The 23,983-nt window shown below is 45.6% G+C and overlaps 1 protein-coding gene and 1 long non-coding RNA gene across 36 annotated transcripts; both read right to left on the bottom strand.

Annotated features, from left to right (window-relative positions):
• Nucleotides 1–1,261: 1,261 nt before the first annotated feature.
• Nucleotides 1,262–4,820, bottom strand: LOC129832905 (uncharacterized). The gene is made up of 2 exons (XR_008756026.1): nt 1,860–4,820; nt 1,262–1,718 (listed from the first exon to the last, which is right to left on the bottom strand). It is a non-coding gene; the product is annotated as an uncharacterized LOC129832905 (long non-coding RNA).
• Nucleotides 4,821–9,721: 4,901 nt separating this feature from the next.
• Nucleotides 9,722–21,949, bottom strand: LOC129832745 (mpv17-like protein). 35 transcript variants are annotated; one of them, XM_055896809.1, is made up of 7 exons: nt 20,665–21,949; nt 20,256–20,326; nt 18,894–18,923; nt 14,181–15,987; nt 12,107–13,754; nt 12,026–12,069; nt 9,722–11,981 (listed from the first exon to the last, which is right to left on the bottom strand). In XM_055896809.1, exons 1-4 carry the CDS (start codon nt 20,984–20,986, stop codon nt 15,754–15,756), a joined length of 657 nt encoding a protein of 218 aa, XP_055752784.1. In that variant the 5' UTR covers nt 20,987–21,949; the 3' UTR covers nt 9,722–11,981; nt 12,026–12,069; nt 12,107–13,754; nt 14,181–15,753. The 35 variants fall into 35 exon arrangements, with proteins under 35 accessions (XP_055752784.1, XP_055752907.1, XP_055752867.1 ...); XM_055896932.1 differs by having other exon boundaries at nt 9,722–12,947; nt 12,992–13,072; nt 13,184–13,754; XM_055896892.1 differs by having other exon boundaries at nt 9,722–11,819; nt 11,857–13,754.
• Between the last annotated feature and the right edge of the window lie 2,034 nt (nt 21,950–23,983).

Genomic DNA, 23,983 nt, shown 5'->3' with positions numbered 1-23,983 from the left:
TACTGCATGCTGAAACTGGTAGGGGACAGTGAGATTACTGCATGCTGAAACTGGTAGGGGACAGTGAGATTACTGCATGCTGAAACTGGTAGGGGACAGTGAGATTACTGCATGCTGAAACTGGTAGGGGACAGTGAGAATACTGCATGCCTAAACATATTGCTGAAACTGTTAGGGGACAGTGAGATTACTGCATGCTGAAACTGGTAGGGGACAGTGAGAATACTGCATGCTGAAACGGGTAGGGGACAGTGAGAATACTGCATGCTGAAACTGTTAGGGGACAGTGAGAATACTGCATGCTGAAACTGGTAGGGGACAGTGAGAATACTGCATGCTGAAACTGTTAGGGGACAGTGAGAATACTGCATGCTGAAACTGTTAGGGGACAGTGAGAATACTGCATGCTGAAACTGGTAGGGGACAGTGAGAATACTGCATGCCTAAACATATTGCTGAAACTGGTAGGGGACAGTGAGATTACTGCATGCTGAAACTGTTAGGGGACAGTGAGAATACTGCATGCCTAAACATATTGCTGAAACTGTTAGGGGACAGTGAGAATACTGCATGCTGAAACTGGTAGGGGACAGTGAGAATACTGCATGCCTAAACATATTGCTGAAACTGTTAGGGGACAGTGAGAATACTGCATGCTGAAACTGGTAGGGGACAGTGAGATTACTGCATGCTGAAACTGGTAGGGGACAGTGAGATTACTGCATGCTGAAACTGGTAGGGGACAGTGAGATTACTGCATGCTGAAACTGGTAGGGGACAGTGAGAATACTGCATGCCTAAACATATTGCTGAAACTGTTAGGGGACAGTGAGATTACTGCATGCTGAAACTGGTAGGGGACAGTGAGAATACTGCATGCTGAAACGGGTAGGGGACAGTGAGAATACTGCATGCCAAAACATATTGCTGAAACTGTTAGGGGACAGTGAGAATACTGCATGCCTAAACATATTGCTGAAACTGTTAGGGGACAGTGAGATTACTGCATGCTGAAACGGGTAGGGGACAGTGAGAATACTGCATGCTGAAACTGGTAGGGGACAGTGAGAATACTGCATGCCAAAACATATACCAATAAAAAATGTTGCTGACAGTGAGGGGACTGCATCTGCCCCGCTGTTTCGTGGGGCAGATGTCTCCACCTGTAGCTGAATGTAAGAAACTACAGTTAAAATTGAATATAGCATTCTGTCAAGATTATTTTTGACCATTTCAATGAAATAATGAGAACTCTCATATCTTAAACTTTAAATCACTTTATTTGACCCACTGTTAATCTATCCATTTATACAATGGGTATATTTCTACAAACCATCGTAATAAAATGTGTTAGTCATTATGACCAAGGCATTTCCATTCCATTTTCATCATCATTATAGTCAAAACACACATGGATCATCATTATAGTCAAAACACACACATGGATCATCATTATAGTCAAAACACACTTTGCTTTGAAACAACAAATTATAAAATCCCAATGTCGATGCATTCATTGGGACAGTTTCAGATGAGCAGTATTCCATTCTCCATGTCGGCAGAGTAGACAGTAGGCCTTCTCCAGGGCCCTGTCCAGAAACACACAAACAGCCCAGAGGCCTAGGCCACAGAGAGTAGACAGTAGGCCTTCTCCAGGGCCCTGTCCAGAAACACACAAACAGCCCAGAGGCCTAGGCCACAGAGAGTAGACAGTAGGCCTTCTCCAGGGCCTGTCCAGAAACACACAAACAGCCCAGAGGCCTAGGCCACAGAGAGTAGACAGTAGGCCTTCTCCAGGGCCTGTCCAGAAACACACAAACAGCCCAGAGGCCTAGGCCACAGAGAGTAGACAGTAGGACCTTCTCCAGGGCCCTGCCCAGAAACACACAAACAGCCCAGAGGCCTAGGCCACAGAGAGTAGACAGTAGGCCTTCTCCAGGGCCCTGTCCAGAAACACACAAACAGCCCAAAGGCCTAGGCCACAGAGAGTAGACAGTAGGCCTTCTCCAGGGCCCTGTCCAGAAACACACAAACAGCCCAGAGGCCTAGGCCACAGAGAGTAGACAGTAGGCCTTCTCCAGGGCCCTGTCCAGAAACACACAAACAGCCCAGAGGCCTAGGCCACAGAGAGTAGACAGTAGGCCTTCTCCAGGGCCTGTCCAGAAACACACAAACAGCCCAGAGGCCTAGGCCACAGAGAGTAGACAGTAGGCCTTCTCCAGGGCCTGTCCAGAAACACACAAACAGCCCAGAGGCCTAGGCCACAGAGAGTAGACAGTAGGCCTTCTCCAGGGCCCTGCCCAGAAACACACAAACAGCCCAGAGGCCTAGGCCACAGAGAGTAGACAGTAGGCCTTCTCCAGGGCCCTGCCCAGAAACACACAAACAGCCCAGAGGCCTAGGCCACAGAGAGTAGACAGTAGGCCTTCTCCAGGGCCCTGTCCAGAAACACACAAACAGCCCAAAGGCCTAGGCCACAGAGAGTAGACAGTAGGCCTTCTCCAGGGCCCTGTCCAGAAACACACAAACAGCCCAGAGGCCTAGGCCACAGAGAGTAGACAGTAGGCCTTCTCCAGGGCCTGTCCAGAAACACACAAACAGCCCAAAGGCCTAGGCCACAGAGAGTAGACAGTAGGCCTTCTCCAGGGCCCTGTCCAGAAACACACAAACAGCCCAGAGGCCTAGGCCACAGAGAGTAGACAGTAGGCCTTCTCCAGGGCCCTGTCCAGAAACACACAAACAGCCCAGAGGCCTAGGCCACAGAGTAGACAGTAGGCCTTCTCCAGGGCCTGTCCAGAAACACACAAACAGCCCAGAGGCCTAGGCCACAGAGAGTAGACAGTAGGCCTTCTCCAGGGCCCTGCCCAGAAACAACACAAACAGCCCAGAGGCCTAGGCCATAACTCAGTCATGTGTTGATGTCAGTGGGAGACTACATGAAAATGTGACATAAATGGAAGTCAGGGTTGAGACCAACCTGCTGACAGCTATCCAGTACTACATGAAGTGGTTAGGCCATGGGTAGAGGGGTTAGGGGATGTTTCTGGACAGGGCCCAGCCAGGTTCTGTGAGTTCACATACTTTATTTTCCAGGGGTCAGAGGTCAGCCAAGCAGGGATGTCTGGGTAACTTTGTGCCTTCAGAGATTACCAATGTGATCCTGGTTAATCCACACGCTAACTAAGCAGGCAGGGCCCCATACTGTTCTCGCTCTCTCTCACACACACACACATAGACGCCAAGAGAAATCTACAGGATCTGCTCTCTCTCTAAATAGAATAGATGATGTTTACACTACAGTCAACCATGAAGTCTGGTCTGGGCCACCGTGTGGTATCACTACCAACAGCAGATTCAACAGATCAGTGTCTGTGTCTTCACCTGTCAATCATAGACGCATAGCCTGCATGGCACCCTATTCCCTACATAGTGAACTACTTTTGACCAGGTCCTTGGCACCCTATTCCCTACATAGTGGACTACTTTTGACCAGGTCCTTGGCACCCTATTCCCTACTTAGTGGACTACTTTTGACCAGGTCCTTGGCACTCTATTCTCTACTTAGTGGACTACTTTTGACCAGGTCCTTGGCACACTATTCCCTATATAGTGGACTACTTTTGACCAGGTCCTTGGCACACTATTCCCTATATAGTGGACTACTTTTGACCAGGTCCTTGGCACCTTATTCCCTACTTAGTGGACTACTTTTGACCAGGTCCTTGGCACACTATTCCCTATATAGTGGACTACTTTTGACCAGGTCCTTGGCACACTATTCCCTATATAGTGGACTACTTTTGATCTGGGTCCTGATCAAAAGTAGTGCACTATATAGCGAATAGAGTGCCATTTTGGATGTGCCCTTAGTGACCTTCAGTACGAGAGAAGTTGAGGTCAAAATTAAGTTGTTTTATCTTCACGTCCACCACACTAAGGGCTCAGATTACGGGGTTGCCGGGGATTCCAATAACACAAGGTAAAATAACACTGCACTTTGATTGATGCTCCTGTGTGGTTTATTGAAACAATGTGAGGACTGGGAACACACTGTAACAAGACTCCCATTAGTGGCCATCAGAGACATTTAGAGTTGGGACATTGACGTAGCATTTACATGACACCACAAGATTCTAAGGCAGCCATTTTGGCTCCCCGTTAAACATTTCACAGGGAATATTTAAACAATACTATATAACTGGATGTCTAGAATTTAGAACAATGTTCAAAGTTCTTTAAAAGCTGGCTGAGCTTTTCTAAATATATGGCTCTGCTGTCCACTTCATTCACCGCCCTTTGACCTCCTCCTACTGCGCAGCACCCTGACTGTGTGATCTATCCAGGTCAAGGCAGTGGCACCACTGTCAGAGTACATTGTGTTCCACACCAAGATAGCCTGGGTGCCAGTCTGCTTCTGCCGACTCCTCCTGGAGTTGTCATGCCAACGATGACAACGGAGGAGTAGGCCAAATCTCAACCAGATCTGGGACCGGGCTAACGCCAAGTAGAGCTGTAACTCACAACGTTGGACCTAAATGGACAACATCACACGCCACTCATAGTCAACAGACAACAGTCTTCACCAACAGAGCAAGAGATTAGTCTGTCTCTCCATGACAGTGAAGGTCAAGGTCACACTGCCCTACCCTGTGCTTTGACCTCTTTCTCCCCTCTCTCTCCAGATGAAATCTCGCGTCTTGTGACGGCCGGCCGCCCAACAACCTGCCCGCTTGACCCTATCCCCTCCTCTCTTCTCCAGACCATTTCCGGAGACCTTCTCCCTTACCTCACCTCGCTCATCAACTCATCCTTGACCGCTGGCTACGTCCCTTCCGTCTTCAAGAGAGCGAGAGTTGCACCCCTTCTGAAAAAACCTACACTCGATCCCTCCGATGTCAACAACTACAGACCAGTATCCCTTCTTTCTTTTCTCTCCAAAACTCTTGAACGTGCCGTCCTTGGCCAGCTCTCCTGCTATCTCTCTCAGAATGACCTTCTTGATCCAAATCAGTCAGGTTTCAAGACTAGTCATTCAACTGAGACTGCTCTTCTCTGTGTCACGGAGGCGCTCCGCACTGCTAAAGCTAACTCTCTCTCCTCTGCTCTCATCCTTCTAGACCTATCGGCTGCCTTTGATACTGTGAACCATCAGATCCTCCTCTCCACCCTCTCCGAGCTGGGCATCTCCGGCGCGGCCCACGCTTGGATTGCGTCCTACCTGACAGGTCGCTCCTACCAGGTGGCGTGGCGAGAATCTGTCTCCGCACCACGTGCTCTCACCACTGGTGTCCCCCAGGGCTCTGTTCTAGGCCCTCTCCTATTCTCGCTATACACCAAGTCACTTGGCTCTGTCATATCCTCACATGGTCTCTCCTATCATTGCTATGCAGACGACACACAATTAACCTTCTCCTTTCCCCCCTCTGATAACCAGGTGGTGAATCGCATCTCTGCATGTCTGGCAGACATTTCAGTGTGGATGACGGATCACCACGTCAAGCTGAACCTCGGCAAGACGGAGCTGCTCTTCCTCCCGGGGAAGGACTGCCCGTTCCATGATCTCGCCATCACGGTTGACAACTCCATTGTGTCCTCCTCCCAGAGTGCTAAGAACCTTGGCGTGATCCTGGACAACACCCTGTCGTTCTCAACTAACATCAAGGCGGTGACCCGTTCCTGTAGGTTCATGCTCTACAACATTCGCAGAGTACGACCCTCCCTCACGCAGGAAGCGGCGCAGGTCCTAATCCAGGCACTTGTCATCTCCCGTCTGGATTACTGCAACTCGCTGTTGGCTGGGCTCCCTGCCTGTGCCATTAAACCCCTACAACTCATCCAGAATGCCGCAGCCCGTCTGGTGTTCAACTTTCCCAAGTTCTCTCACGTCACCCCGCTCCTCCGCTCTCTCCACTGGCTTCCAGTTGAAGCTCGCATCCGCTACAAGACCATGGTGCTTGCCTACGGAGCTGTGAGGGGAACTGCACCTCCGTACCTTCAGGCTCTGATCAGGCCCTACACCCAAACAAGGGCACTGCGTTCATCCACCTCTGGCCTGCTCGCCTCCCTACCTCTGAGGAAGTACAGTTCCCGCTCAGACCAGTCAAAACTGTTCGCTGCTCTGGCACCCCAATGGTGGAACAAACTCCCTCACGACGCCAGGTCAGCGGAGTCAATCACCACCTTCCGGAGACACCTGAAACCCCACCTCTTTAAGGAATACCTAGGATAGGATAAAGTAATCCTTCTAACCCCCCCCCCCCCCCTTAAAAGAGTTAGATGCACTATTGTAAAGTGGTTGTTCCACTGGATATCATAAGGTGAATGCACCAATTTGTAAGTCGCTCTGGATAAGAGCGTCTGCTAAATGACTTAAATGTAAATGTAAATGTAAGGTGGAAGTCACTGATGTATTCCAGCCAACAGTCTACACCAGTGGTTCCCAATTCTGGACTTAGGAACCCAAAGAGGTTTTCCCCTCTCGCACAAATACACTTAATTCAACCAATCAACAAGCTTTTCATTATTTCAATCAGGTGTGTTAGTGCTGGTGCAAAAACAAAAATGGTTCCCAAGGACCAGGATTGGGAAACACTGACTACTACGTTATGGTGAGCCTTCACTCTGTCGACTACTACACCATGTTATGGTGAGCCTTCACTCTGCCGACGACTACACCATGTTATGGTGAGCCTTCACTCTGTCGGCTACTACACCATGTTATGGTGAGCCTTCACTCTGCCGACTACTACACCATGTTATGGTGAGCCTTCACTCTGCCGACTACTACACCATGTTATGGTGAGCCTTCACTCTGCCGACTACTACACCATGTTATGGTGAGCCTTCACTCTGCCGACTACACCATGTTATGGTGAGCCTTCACTCTGCCGACTACACCATGTTATGGTGAGCCTTCACTCTGCCGACTACTACACCATGTTATGGTGAGCCTTCACTCTGCCGACTACTACACCATGTTATGGTGAGCCTTCACTCTGCCGACTACTACACCATGTTATGGTGAGCCTTCACTCTGCCGACTACTACACCATGTTATGGTGAGCCTTCACTCTGCCCACTACTACACCATGTTATGGTGAGCCTTCACTCTGCCCACTACTACACCATGTTATGGTGAGCCTTCACTCTGCCGACTACTACACCATGTTATGGTGAGCCTTCACTCTGCCCACTACTACACCATGTTATGGTGAGCCTTCACTCTGCCCACTACTACACCATGTTATGGTGAGCCTTCACTCTGCCCACTACTACACCATGTTATGGTGAGCCTTCACTCTGCCCACTACTACACCATGTTATGGTGAGCCTTCACTCTGCCCACTACTACACCATGTTATGGTGAGCCTTCACTCTGTCGACTACTACACCATGTTATGGTGAGCCTTCACTCTGTCGACTACTACACCATGTTATGGTGAGCCTTCACTCTGCCCACTACTACACCATGTTATGGTGAGCCTTCACTCTGCCCACTACTACACCATGTTATGGTGAGCCTTCACTCTGCCCACTACTACACCATGTTATGGTGAGCCTTCACTCTGCCCACTACTACACCATGTTATGGTGAGCCTTCACGCTGTCGACTACACCATGTTATGGTGAGCCTTCACTCTGCCCACTACTACACCATGTTATGGTGAGCCTTCACTCTGCCCACTACTACACCATGTTATGGTGAGCCTTCACTCTGTCGACTAATACACCATGTTATGGTGAGCCTTCACTCTGTCGACTACTACACCATGTTATGGTTAGCCTTCACTCTGTCGACTACTACACCATGTTATGGTTAGCCTTCACTCTGCTACACAGAGTGAAGGCTCTACTACACCATGTTATAAACTCAGCAAAAAAATAAATCTCACAGATCTTCATTGTAAAGGGTTTAAACACTGTTTCCCATGCTTGTTCAATGAACCATAAACAATTAATGAACATGCACCTGTGGAACGGTCGTTTAGAAACTAACAGCTTATAGACGGTCGGCAATTAAGGTCACAATTATGAAAACTTATGACACTAAAGAGTCCTTTCTACTGACTCTGGAAAAACACCAAAAGAAAGATGCGCAAGTGCCCTGCTCATCTGCGTGAACGTGCCTTAGGCATGCTGCAAGGAGACATGAGGACTGCAGATGTGGCCAGGGCAATAAATTGCAATGTCCAATGACGTCTAAGACAGCGCTACAGGACGGACAGCTGATCGTCCTCGCAGTGGCAGACCACGTGTAACAACACCTGCACAGGATCGGTACATCCGAAAATCACACCTGCGGGACAGGTACAGGATGGCAACAACAACTGCCCGAGTTACACCAGGAACGCACAATCCATCCATCAGTGCTCAGACTGTCCGCAATAGGCTGAGAGAGGCTGGACTGAGGGCTTGTAGGCCTGTTGTAAGGCAGGACCTCACCGGCAACAACGTTGCCTATGGGCACAAACCCACCGTCGCTGGACCAGACAGGACTGGCAAAAAGTGCTCTTCACTGACGAGTCACGGTTTTGTGTCACCAGGGGTGATGGTCAGATTCGCGTTTATCGTCGAAGGAATGAGCGTTACACCGAGGCCTGTACTCTGGAGTGGGATCGATTTGGAGGTGGAGAGTCCGTCATGGTCTGGGGCGGTGTGTCACAGCATCATCGGACTGAGCTTGTTGTCATTGCAGGCAATCTCAACGCTGTGCGTTACAGGGAAGACAGCCTCCTCCCTCATGTGGTACCCTTCCTGCAGGCTCATCCTGACATGACCCTCCAGCATGACAATGCCATACTGCTCATTCTGTGCGTGATTTCCTGCAATACAGGAATGTCAGTGTTCTGCCATGGCCAGCGAAGAGCCCGGATCTCAATCCCATTGAGCACGTCTGGGACCTGTTGGATCGGAGGGTGAGGTCCAGGGAAATTCCCCCCCAGAAATGTCCGGGAACTTGCAGGTGCCTTGGTGGAAGAGTGGGGTAACATCTCACAGCAAGAACTGGCAAATCTGGTGCAGTCCATGAGGAGGAGATGCACTGCAGTACTTAATGCAGCTGGTGGCCACACCAGATACTGACTGTTACTTTTGATTTTGACCCCCCCTTTGTTCAGGAACACATTATACCATTTCTGTTAGTCACATGTATGTGGAACTTGTTCAGTTTATGTCTCAGTTGTTGAATCTTGTTATGTTCATACAAATATTTACACATGTTAAGTTTTCTGAAAATAAACGCAGTAGACAGTGAGATTACATTTCTTTTTTTTGGCTGAGTTTAGTAATAAGATGCACAGCATTAGTCAACAATCTCACACTGACTGCTTGTTCTGACATATGCTAAAATATATATCATGATGTTAATGTCCTTTGTGTCTACACTGTACATGGCGTAGTTCTCCATAATGTATTCCATTGGAATAATATGGTACAGTATTTGGAGGACAGAAGATTTAGTCTAGGATGTAATCCGCCTGCTCTTTGTCAGCATTGTATCTTTAAAAGGCAATGTTCCCTTGTCGCAGAGACCACATTAATGGTGAACGCTACGTACGTCAGCTCATTGAGAAATTGATTTTAAATGGCGCTAAGGCCGACAAAGCTCGATCATTTGAATCCTGATCTTAGCCTATGAGGTTTGAGGCTAATATACCTCGGTACAGTAAGTATCTCTACTAACTTGATAACTCCTACTTTAAGAGGCAAAGAAAAGGAGGTATGACTTGACCTTGGATTTTATTTCTATCTATTCATTCAACGTATGTCATAACACAACTCTTCTATGAAACAGTGAACACAGGTACACAGGTAGTGAATGTTGAGTATTTGTAATATTAACACTACTTAAGTAGATTATACAGTCGGGTTGAACAACATTTACAGAAATCCAGGTAAGAGTATCCCTGGATTTCTTCCTTTATACCCTTCAGATTCCAGGAATATTTCAACCGGGATTTGTGGAAAATTCTACAGTAAGGTTTGACTTAAGTAAAGAATGTTACAGATCTTCAGTACCTTGATGGGATGCAAAGTTCCTGACACTTTCCCAGATTCCCAGGGTTGGAAAAACAAAAAACTGGAATTGGCAAGGAATAAGGAGGACATCCGGGAATCCTCCAATGGGTATTTCTGGAAACCCTAGGAATTTGGGGTATTTTGCAGCCCTAATGGTTCACCTCTTGTTCATGGATATATGTACGTTATAAGGTAACCGGGTCGATGGCAACCTAGTAGGTTCAAATAAATATATAGACAATTCAAGTAACATGACAGGATAGCACTTTATCCTTCGATGGTCAATCTGGAAGACTAGTTATACAACACTTGAGCAGTACCATTCAACAGTTGGGACACACCTACTCATTCTACGGATTATTTTTTTTACATTGTAGAATAATAGTGAAGACATCAAAACTATGAAATAACACATATGGAATCATGTAGTAACCAATGTTGTCTTAAACAAATTAAACAGATTCTTCAAAGTTGCCACCCTTTGCCTTGATGACAGCTTTGAACACACTTGGCATTCTCTCAACCAGCTTCATGAGGTAGTCACCTGGAATGCATTTCAATTAACAGGTGTGCCTTGTTAAAAGTTAATTTGTGGAATTTCTTTCCTTCTTAATGCGTTTGAGCCAATCAGTTGTGTTGTGACAAGGTAGGGGGTGGTATACAGAAGATAGCCCTTTTTGGCAAATGACCAAGTCCATATTATGGCAAGAACAGCTCAAATAAGCAAAGAGAAACAGCAGTGATTTAAAGGCACACTTAACCAGCATGGCTACCACAGCATTCTGCATAGATACCCCATCCCATCTGGTTTGCGCTTAGTGGGACTATCATTTGTTTTTCAACAGGACAATGACCCAACACACCTCCAGGCTGTGTAAGGGCTATTTGATCAAGAAGGAGAGTGATGGAGTGCTGCATCAGATGACCTGGCCTCCACAATCATCCAATCTCAACCCAATTGAGGTGGATTGGGGTGAGCTGGACAGCAGAGTGAAGAAAAGTAGCCAACAAGTGCTCAGCAAATGTGGGAACTCCTTCAAGACAGTAGGAAAAGCATTCCAGGTGAAGCTGGTTGAGAGAATGCCAAGAGTGTGCAAAGCTGTCATCAAGGCAAAGGGTAGCTACTTTGAAGAATCCAAAATATAAAATATATTTAGATTTGTTCAACACTTTTTTGGTTACTACATGATTCCAAATGTGTTATTTCATAGTTTTGATGTCTACATTATTATTCTACAACGTAGAAAATAGTAAATATAAAGAAAAACCCTTGAAAGAATAGGTATGTCCAAACTTTTGACTGGTACTGTATAAATATATATATACACACACACACACACACACACACACACACACACACACACACAAAAAGCCACAAAAACACACACAGTTTCTCTGAGTAAGAACTAACTAAATCTAGACCAGAACATGAAGGGCTCTTGTTACCAACAGAAGGCACAACCGATGGGACATAGAAATTGAGAGCATAGAATAAACACATTTTACATATATACATGAACATCAAATACACACCCTGAAGAACATCTCTGCAAAACACAACATCTAACACCACCTCTCCCTGAGGAACATCCCTGTAATCACAACACCACCTCTCCCTGAGGAACATCTCTGTAATCACAACACCACCTCTCCCTGAGGAACATCCCTGTAATCACAACACCACCTCTCCCTGAGGAACATCCCTGTAATCACAACACCACCTCTCCCTGAGGAACATCCCTGTAATCACAACATCTAACACCACCTCTCCCTGAGGAACATCCCTGTAATCACAACACCACCTCTCCCTGAGGAACATCCCTGTAATCACAACACCACCTCTCCCTGAGGAACATCCCTGTAATCACAACATCTAACACCACCTCTTCCTGAGGAACATCCCTGTAATCACAACATCTAACACCACCTCTCCCTGAGGAACATCCCTGTAATCACAACACCACCTCTTCCTGAGGAACATCCCTGTAATCACAACATCTGACACCACCTCTCCCTGAGGAACATCCCTGTAATCACAACATCTAACACCACCTCTCCCTGAGGACCATCCCTGTAATCACAACACCACCTCTCCCTGAGGAACATCCCTGTAATCACAACACCACCTCTCCCTGAGGAACATCCCTGTAATCACAACATCTAACACCACCTCTTCCTGAGGAACATCCCTGTAATCACAACATCTGACACCACCTCTCCCTGAGGAACATCTCTGCAAATCACAACATCTAACACCACCTCTTCCTGAGGAACATCCCTGTAATCACAACATCTAACACCACCTCTTCCTGAGGAACATCCCTGCAAATCACAACATCTGACACCACCTCTTCCTGAGGAACATCTCTGCAAATCACAACATCTGACACCACCTCTTCCTGAGGAACATCCCTGTAATCACAACATCTAACACCACCTCTTCCTGAGGAACATCCCTGTAATCACAACACCACCTCTCCCTGAGGAACATCCCTGTAATCACAACATCTAACACCACCTCTTCCTGAGGAACATCCCTGTAATCACAACACCACCTCTCCCTGAGGAACATCCCTGTAATCACAACACCACCTCTCCCTGAGGAACATCCCTGTAATCACAACATCTAACACCACCTCTTCCTGAGGAACATCCCTGTAATCACAACATCTAACACCACCTCTCCCTGAGGAACATCCCTGTAATCACAACATCTAACACCACCTCTCCCTGAGGAACATCCCTGTAATCACAACATCTAACACCACCTCTCCCTGAGGAACATCCCTGTAATCACAACACCACCTCTCCCTGAGGAACATCCCTGTAATCACAACATCTGACACCACCTCTCCCCGAGGAACATCCCTGTAATCACAACATCTAACACCACCTCTCCCTGAGGAACATCCCTGTAATCACAACACCACCTCTCCCTGAGGAACATCCCTGTAATCACAACATCTGACACCACCTCTCCCTGAGGAACATCCCTGTAATCACAACACCACCTCTCCCTGAGGAACATCCCTGTAATCACATTATCTAACACCACCTCTCCCTGAGGAACATCCCTGTAATCACAACACCACCTCTCCCTGAGGAACATCCCTGTAATCACAACACCACCTCTCCCTGAGGAACATCCCTGTAATCACAACACCACCTCTCCCTGAGGAACATCCCTGTAATCACAACATCTGACACCACCTCTCCCTGAGGAACATCCCTGTAATCACAACATCTAACACCACCTCTTCCTGAGGAACATCCCTGTAATCACAACATCTAACACCACCTCTCCCTGAGGAACATCCCTGTAATCACAACATCTGACACCACCTCTTCCTGAGGAACATCCCTGTAATCACAACACCACCTCTCCCTGAGGAACATCCCTGTAATCACAACATCTAACACCACCTCTCCCTGAGGAACATCCCTGTAATCACAACACCACCTCTCCCTGAGGAACATCCCTGTAATCACAACACCACCTCTCCCTGAGGAACATCCCTGTAATCACAACATCTAACACCACCTCTCCCTGAGGAACATCCCTGTAATCACAACACCACCTCTCCCTGAGGAACATCCCTGTAATCACAACATCTGACACCACCTCTCCCTGAGGAACATCCCTGTAATCACAACACCACCTCTCCCTGAGGAACATCCCTGTAATCACATTATCTAACACCACCTCTCCCTGAGGAACATCCCTGTAATCACAACATCTGACACCACCTCTCCCCGAGGAACATCCCTGTAATCACATCATCTAACACCACCTCTTCCTGAGGAACATCCCTGTAATCACATCATCTAACACCACCTCTTCCTGAGGAACATCCCTGTAATCACAACATCTGACACCACCTCTCCCCGAGGAACATCCCTGTAATCACAACATCTAACACCACCTCTCCCTGAGGAACATCCCTGTAATCACAACATCTGACACCACCTCTCCCTGAGGAACATCCCTGTAATCACAACACCACCTCTCCCTGAGGAACATCCCTGTAATCACAACACCACCTCTCCCTGAGGAACATCCCTGTAATCACAACACCTCCTCTCCCTGAGGAACATCCCTGTTATCACAACATCTAACACCACCTCTCCCTGAGGAACATCCCTGTAATCACAACATCTGACACCACCTCTCCCTGAGGAACATCCCTGTAATCACATTATCTAACACCACCTCTCCCTGAGGAACATCCCTGTAATCACATTATCTAACACCACCTCTCCCTGAGGAACATCCCTGTAATCACAACATCTGACACCACCTCTCCCTGAGGAACATCCCTGTAATCACAACATCTGACACCACCTCTCCCTGAGGAACATCCCTGTAATCACATTATCTAACACCACCTCTCCCTGAGGAACATCCCTGTAATCACATCATCTAACACCACCTCTTCCTGAGGAACATCCCTGTAATCACATTATCTAACACCACCTCTCCCTGAGGAACATCCCTGTAATCACATTATCTAACACCACCTCTCCCTGAGGAACATCCCTGTAATCACAACACCACCTCTCCCTGAGGAACATCCCTGTAATCACAACATCTGACACCACCTCTCCCCGAGGAACATCCCTGTAATCACAACATCTAACACCACCTCTCTCATCCACCCAACATGTTTGTCTTACATCTACGGCCCCTGGAGTTGTTTGTATGTATCAAGCGTCTCAGAGTAACTTCTGTTTCACTAAATGTATTGCACTTCTACACCTGTACAGTCTGAATGTCTGGAAGTAATGTGTTCCGTGTCCGACTGTGCTTTCTGGGTTGCCCTTGACGGGATTGATAAAGTTGTGTTGAATTGAATCAGTGATGTAACGTTTGTAATGTAGGCCCACTGTACGTGTTGCTGGCATAGTATTAGATGGAGGTATTAGGTCCACTTTACGTGTTGCTGGCATAGTATTAGATGGAGGTATTAGGCCCACTGTACATGTTGCTGGCATAGTATTAGATGGAGGTATTAGGTCCACTTTACGTGTTGCTGGCATAGTATTAGATGGAGGTATTAGGCCCACTGTTACATGTTGCTGGCATAGTATTAGAGGGAGGTATTAGGCCCACTGTACATGTTGCTGGCATAGTATTAGAGGGAGGTATTAGGCCCACTGTATGTGTTGCTGGCATAGTATTAGATGAATGTATTTGTATATGTACAGTAGGCTTAAATTATATAACTGTGCTCCAACAATGCCTCCTCCTTGCCCCTGAGGATATCAATAAAGTTATATTCAATCAAGTTATATTCACTCCTCCTTGCCTCTGGGGATATCAATAAAGTTATATTCGCTCCTCCTTGCCCCTGAGGATATCAATAAAGTTATATTCACTCCTCCTTGCCCCTGAGGATATCAATAAAGTTATATTCACTCATCCTTGCCCCTGAGGATATCAATAAAGTTATATTCACTCCTCCTTGCCCCTGAGGATATCAATAAAGTTATATTCAACCCAACTGATTAAGTTCTCTGTGTTTTTTTGTAAGAGCCTGGCCTGGCCTCACATGATGACATTGTGTTCTCACCCTCTAACCACGCCCTCGTTCCTTGTCTTGTTGCCCTTGGAGACAGGGAGATATACCAACGTTTTGTTGAAATTTCATTTGAAATAACATTTTAGCAGTTCAGTTGTCAGTGCAGGTCCTCTTCTGTTTCCTGTTTCCTGAATCCAATCTCATTGAACCAATTCAGTTAGTTGTCAGTGCTCTGCTGCTGTTCTTCCTCTTCTTTCTGTTTCCTGCGTGCGAGGTGGGCCTCCCGGGCGGCCTGCAGCCTCTGTTTGGGATACAGGACGAAGGCGAGGGCCACGCTGGCCGTACCGTCCCCGCTCTGCCGGGAGAAACACAGGAAGGTGGCCCACAGGAACGCACAGCAGCCCATGAAGACTGTCCTCAGGTACAGAGGCATCAGGAGGAAGTTTAGGAACTGGGGAGGGAGGGAGGGGAGAGGGAGGGGGGAGGGGGAAGGAGAGGGTAGAAGAGGGAGGGAGAGATAAAAACAGGTGTCAGTTTGAAGTGATTCAGAAAAGAACACTAGTATTGTATTACAGCACACTGCACATGCCCCTCTGACTGACAGGTGTGTGTGTGTTTCCAACCAACTCAATGCACCATAGTACACATGTCAATCAGGGGCTCTGCTGGGGCAGTCCCAGCAGTTGTCCTATATACGGCCATACACAGACATGTTATATTTGCATTATGTAGCAAAATTAACTATTCATTACCGTTTTGTTTCATTCATGTAACAGATCAATACTGGTTCATAACATGTGACAGACCAACACTGGTTCATAACATGTGACAGACCAATACTGGTTCATAACATGTGACATGCCAACACTGGTTCATAACATGTAACAGACCAACACTGGTTCATAACATGTGACAGACCAACACTGGTTCATAACATGTAACAGACCAACACTGGTTCATAACATGTGACAGACCAACACTGGTTCATAACATGTGACAGACCAACACTGGTTCATAACATGTGACAGACCAACACTGGTTCATAACATGTGACAGACCAACACTGGTTCATAACATGTGACAGACCAACACTGGTTCATAACATGTGACAGACCAACACTGGTTCATAACATGTGACAGACCAACACTGGTTCATAACATGTGACAGACCAACACTGGTTCATAACATGTGACAGACCAATACTGGTTCATAACATGTGACAGACCAACACTGGTTCATAACATGTGACAGACCAACACTGGTTCATAACATGTGACAGACCAATACTGGTTCATAACATGTGACAGACCAATACTGGTTCATAACATGTGACAGACCAATACTGGTTCTTAACATGTGACAGACCAATACTGGTTCATAACATGTGACAGACCAATACTGGTTCATAACATGTGACAGACCAATACTGGTTCATAACATGTGACAGACCAATACTGGTTCATAACATGTGACAGACCAATACTAGTTCATAACATGTGACAGACCAACACCTCACGAGGCTTCTTCTCTCTAAGCTGAGACCTTGAAACTGAGATATCTTTCGTTCTCAAAACAAAGGTCTGGGCGTACTGACAAATTGCAGCTACAGATAGTGAGGATTCGTTCAGTCAGTCACTTGCATGAACACAGACATTAGTTATTAGAACAGCACATGAATAGAACACAGACGTTAGTTATTAGAACAGCACATGAATAGAACACAGACATTAGTTATTAGAACAGCACATGAATAGAACACAGACATTAGTTATTGGAACAGCACATGAATAGAACACAGACATTAGTTATTGGAACAGCACATGAATAGAACACAGACATTAGTTATTAGAACTGCACATGAATAGAACACAGACATTAGTTATTAGAACAGCACATGAATAGAACACAGACGTTAGTTATTAGAACAGCACATGAATAGAACACAGACATTAGTTATTAGAACAGCACATGAATAGAACACAGACATTAGTTATTGGAACAGCACATGAATAGAACACAGACATTAGTTATTGGAACAGCACATGAATAGAACACAGACATTAGTTATTAGAACTGCACATGAATAGAACACAGACATTAGTTATTAGAACAGCACATGAATAGAACACAGACATTAGTTATTAGAACATCACATGAATAGAACACAGACATTAGTTATTAGAACAGCACATGAATAGAACACAGACATTAGTTATTAGAACAGCACATGAATAGAACACAGACATTAGTTATTAGAACAGCACATGAATAGAACACAGACATTAGTTATTAGAACAGCACATGAATAGAACACAGACATTAGTTATTAGAACAGCACATGAATAGAACACAGACATTAGTTATTAGAACAGCACATGAATAGAACACAGACATTAGTTATTGGAACAACACATGAATAGAACACAGACATTAGTTATTAGAACAGCACATGAATAGAACACAGACATTAGTTATTAGAACAGCACATGAATAGAACACAGACATTAGTTATTAGAACAGCACATGAATAGAACACAGACATTAGTTATTAGAACAGCACATGAATAGAACACAGACATTAGTTATTAGAACAGCACATGAATAGAACACAGACATTAGTTATTAGAACAGCACATGAATAGAACACAGACATTAGTTATTAGAACAGCACATGAATAGAACACAGACATTAGTTATTGGAACAACACATGAATAGAACACAGACATTAGTTATTAGAACAGCACATGAATAGAACACAGACATTAGTTATTAGAACAGCACATGAATAGAACACAGACATTAGTTATTAGAACAGCACATGAATAGAACACAGACATTAGTTATTAGAACAGCACATGAATAGAACACAGACATTAGTTATTAGAACAGCACATGAATAGAACACAGACATTAGTTATTAGAACAGCACATGAATAGAACACAGACATTAGTTATTGGAACAACACATGAATAGAACACAGACATTAGTTATTAGAAAAGCACAAACATAAAGAATTCCAGCACCCTGTTATGACATCAGATCATCACTTCCACAGAGGACGGTGGTTTTCTCTAACAGTAAATAAACCATCATACTGAAATAGAACGGAGAAGGATAGCTGTGTGTGTGTGTGTGTGTGTGTGTGTGTGTGTGTGTGTGTGTGTGACATTACTGTATTGACACAGCACAGGCTCAACCGGATGTTTATAGTAAATTCCGCTGCGTGTGTATTAGTTGGTGGGGACATTTCAGAGCATGATGTTATGTCTTAACACAATATAGTTTATCATCAATACACTGGGATATTTACAGGACAGTGATACACTGTCTATCAATAGCATCCTTATCATTTACCTGCATGAAAGGCCAGTACATGAGTCCAGTCTGAAATTCAAAGAGACAAGATACATGTTAATAATCAAACCAAGTCAAATACAGTATTCCATTAGCTCCGTTCTAGAACAGATCCTTCACATCAAACTGACAAGCAGGTCTGGTCTGTCTGCCTCTCATTTATGTCTTCCTGTCTGTTCACCCGTCTGTCTGTCTGTCTGCCTCTCATTTATGTCTTCCTGTCTGTTCACCCGTCTGTCTGTCTGCCTCTCATTTGTGTCTTCCTGTCTGTTCACCCGTCTGTCTGTCTGTCTGTCTTCCTGTCTGTTCACCCGTCTGTCTGTCTGTCTGTATCTATGTCTGCTGAGTTTATCTCTCTGTTTGTATTTCCTTTATAAAGTGGATTGCGAGACTGTGATAAAGCACTTTAAATAAAGCTTGATTTGCCACTTATATAACAATCAGAGACTTCTTCCAGCAGCACTCCTCTCTATATGTCCAGAGCTGTATTCCTACCACTCAGATCAATGGGACTTCATCCAGCAACACCCCTCTCTATATGTCCAGAGCTGTATTCCTACCACTCAGATCAATGGGACTTCATCCAGCAACACCCCTCTCTATATGTCCAGAGCTGTATTCCTACCACTCAGATCAATGGGACTTCTTCCAGTAGCACCGCTCTCTCTATATGACCAGAGCTGTATTCCTACCACTCAGATCAATGGGACTTCTTCCAGCAGCACCCCTCTCTATATGACCAGAGCTGTATTCCTACCACTCAGATCAATGGGACTTCTTCCAGCAACACCCCTCTCTATATGTCCAGAGCTGTATTCCTACCACTCAGATCAATGGGACTTCTTCCAGCAACACCCCTCTCTATATGTCCAGAGCTGTATTCCTACCACTCAGATCAATGGGACTTCTTCCAGCAGCACTCCTCTCTATATGACCAGAGCTGTATTCAAACCACTCAGATCAATGGGACTTCTTCCAGCAGCACTCCTCTCTATATGACCAGAGCTGTATTCAAACCACTCAGATCAATGGGACTTCTTCCAGCAGGACTCCTCTAACTTTCTACACTGCCCTTTATCTGATTTCAATAGGGGGAATATGTTCTACCCAGAACTCAGTATTATTTTACAACGGTTGTTGGGCCTGGAAGAGTTGTGCTCGTTATATGTTTTCCACTGGCAGTAATAGTCATGCATTGCAGTATCCCTGGCCGCCTGCCCATTGCTGCGCAAAAGCGGTGCCATAATCTGGGTTAATAGGGGGTGAGCTCACACCAGGCAGGCGGAAGGTGACTTTCCTTCTCTGCCTGTATGCGTGGGCCGGCCTCTCGGTCGGTTCCGGTTCGTTCTGATTTCATCTTACCTTGTACGTGTTGAGGAACTTTTCTCTCCAGTCCTCGAAGACATCGTCTTTATTCTCCAAGAAACTCACTCCTGCAGAAGAAGACGAGAGAGTACAAACTGTAGGTCACACTTGTGCCCATTTCACGCATCACTCAAACCTCGTGCATTTTGCACATGACCTTTTGAACGAGTACACGTCAGAACACTGCATTCAGTTCATCGACATTCAACATTTACAAATACACACATCCAAGGTTAGGCTAGAGGAGAGTAGCCTAGCCTAGGCCTATTACCCAATGGACATGACGCATTGGTCTGTTTCTATATATATGGTTATTCTATGTAGGCCACATTAGAAATTTCGAATATTGTTGTAGGCTGCAATAGATACACTTCAATTAAACTTTCCACAGTAAAATGCACGTTACCTGTGTAGAAGACACTCGTTGCCAAGGGTGATGCAAAACTTTGGTCCAGGAGTAGTTTGCGGAAGAGCATTCCGGGAGATTTTCCCGGGAAACAGCTTTCCAAAGCCCGCAACCAGAAATAATTAAAGTTTCCATGGAAACTGATGGCCACTATGGCAACATTTCTGGTGTGTTTCCAGTCCATCTCTTCTCTTTGTGCGATCATCTGATGAACGAAGTCGCCGCCGGCAAACAGGCAGCCATACAGAGTAACGTTGGCTAGCCACGGAAAGCGTTTAACCGCTTCTTTTAATACGGTTTTCCTCATTTTCAACACGTTCATTTTGAACTGCGGTGTTCTACGACAACAGAACAGAGTAGAATATAATCGTGTCGTCCATTGTTGGGTGAAACTTCAAAAGGAAAGTTGTCTTCTGCCTTTCCAAATCCTCCTCGGTGTAGAAACACACGTTGAGAGAGGCACGGGTCGGTCAGTGGCCGTACAGCGGCTATGGAGCAGGTCATAGGTTAAGCGCCCTACCCAAGGGCACAATGGCGGGATAGATATTTTAAAGTTCCTCCTATTCACACACTTGGCATGCCAGCTAAATGTAGTCTACGCTTGCATACCTGAGATTGTTATCTGATGTTAGTGAGCAAGCAGAACCCGAAAATACATTAATATTTAGCCAAAATGTTTAGACATTACTTCCAACCATTAAAGTACTGTTACGCATTCTTACATCTGCTTGTTTTAGTGAGAAAGTAAAACGGCTCCATCACAAACGTCCCACAAGACAGTGTTGTAACGCACCAAATCTGCCACCATTCCGTTGGGTCTCTTCCTTTTGGAATCCAAACAGGAATGGTCCGTATTTAGCTCTCCAGTCATAGCTCATCTAGTCTATTTAACCGTTAGGACTACACACATTCTATCCTAATAACAACAATAACAACAAATCATTTGATAATGGAAGAGTAGCGAAATCCATCGATACGTTACATTTAAAGCATTTCATTCGTCCATTGTAGATCATCCCGTCCCTGTATACCGACCAGTACGGTACCGTACAGTATCAGGTTGCTATCTACCAAATCCATCCTGTGCGTCAACCGCTAATCTAGAGGATTGTCCCGTGAGGCGCTCAGATTTATAGCGCGCTTCAACAACTCCACAAATCTCAATGACCCCTGTTAGTTTTTAGAGTATTGGGCATGCGGGTTTTAAACCAATCAAATGTGTTGTTAATCTGTTACACTGCACTTCACTTTTACATGCACGTATGGTGGCCGGCGGCTACTTTTACGCACAGCTTGTGTGCTCTCTCTCTCTCTCACACACAAGTTCCAAAGGAATATATACATTTCAAATCTCTCTATCTATCGCTTGCACAACTCACACAGAGCAATCACATTTTAAAACCATTTTATTATTTTTGATTAGATGAGCATAATAATCTGTTGTTTTTTATAAGGTTTTCTGTCTGAAATGCTTTAACCAATGATGACAAGTTTTGACAACAGTTTGATTTATAAAACCTCAGAGCTCAAATAAATACAGTGTCTTTGCCCATCTATCATCGATAGATGCTCTAGAAACGGTGTACAGACAGAGACATGGTTGTCTATCACCCCTAGGAGGTGCTCTTGAAACGGTGTACAGACAGAGACATGGTTGTCTATCACCACTAGGAGGTGGTCTTGAAACGGTGTACAGACAGAGACATGGTTGTCTATCACCACTAGGAGGTGCTCTAGAAACGGTGTACAGACAGAGACATGGTTGTCTATCACCACTAGGAGGTGGTCTTGAAACGGTGTACAGACAGAGACATGGTTGTCTATCACCACTAGGAGGTGGTCTAGAAACGGTGTACAGACAGAGACATGGTTGTCTATCACCACTAGGAGGTGCTCTTGAAACGGTGTACAGACAGAGACATGGTTGTCTATCACCACTAGGAGGTGGTCTTGAAACGGTGTACAGACACAGACATGGTTGTCTATCACCACTAGGAGGTGCTCTTGAAACGGTGTACAGACAGAGACATGGTTGTCTATCACCACTAGGAGGTGGTCTTGAAACGGTGTACAGACAGAGACATGGTTGTCTATCACCACTAGGAGGTGGTGTTGAAACGGTGTACAGACAGAGACATGGTTGTCTATCACCACTAGGAGGTGGTCTAGAAACGGTGTACAGACAGAGACATGGTTGTCTATCACCACTAGGAGGTGGTCTTGAAACGGTGTACAGACAGAGACATGGTTGTCTATCACCACTAGGAGGTGCTCTAGAAACGGTGTACAGACAGAGACATGGTTGTCTATCACCACTAGGAGGTGGTCTTGAAACGGTGTACAGACAGAGACATGGTTGTCTATCACCACTAGGAGGTGCTCTAGAAACGGTGTACAGACAGAGACATGGTTGTCTATCACCACTAGGAGGTGCTCTAGAAACGGTGTACAGACAGAGACATGGTTGTCTATCACCACTAGGAGGTGGTCTAGAAACGGTGTACAGACAGAGACATGGTTGTCTATCACCACTAGGAGGTGCTCTAGAAACGGTGTACAGACAGAGACATGGTTGTCTATCACCACTAGGAGGTGCTCTAGAAACGGTGTACAGACAGAGACATGGTTGTCTATCACCACTAGGAGGTGGTCTAGAAACGGTGTACAGACAGAGACATGGTTGTCTATCACCACTAGGAGGTGGTGTTGAAACGGTGTACAGACACAGACATGGCTGTCTATCACCACTAGGAGGTGGTCTAGAAACGGTGTACAGACAGAGACATGGTTGTCTATCACCACTAGGAGGTGGTCTAGAAACGGTGTACAGACACAGACATGGCTCTTCATGTGGCTCTAGACTGTATATTATTATGTTTTTAGATTGAGGTTTTATTGGGATCCCCATTAGCCGACTCCAATGGCTCGTCTTCCTGGGTTCCGACACATAACGAAAAAGACATTACAGACAAAAATACTTTAAGATTGACAAACATTTTAAAACGGTAATATGTAGGGGAGCGGTTGTGTTGTGAGATGTTGTTTTATTCGTTGTTTTAAAAGCTAATTTAGCTGTTTTCTTGACTACTAATAAAACAAATGTAGACTGAACGGTATGCTATTTTGATACCATAATAATAGAATTGTGTTTTAGTCCAGACTATCCTGACCGGTTGCATCACCGCCTGGTATGGCAACTGCTCCGCATCTGACTATAAGGCGCTACAGAGGGTAGTGCGTACGGCCCAGTACATCACTGGGGCCAAGCTTCCTGCCATCCAGGACCTATATACCAGGCGGTGTCAGAGGAAAGCCAATA

The sequence above is a fragment of the Salvelinus fontinalis genome, chromosome 2 (genome assembly GCF_029448725.1).
Source record: "Salvelinus fontinalis isolate EN_2023a chromosome 2, ASM2944872v1, whole genome shotgun sequence".
Classification (NCBI taxonomy): domain Eukaryota; kingdom Metazoa; phylum Chordata; class Actinopteri; order Salmoniformes; family Salmonidae; genus Salvelinus; species Salvelinus fontinalis.
Note: the sequence above shows the minus strand (reverse complement) of the source record. Positions and strands in the feature narration are given on the sequence as shown.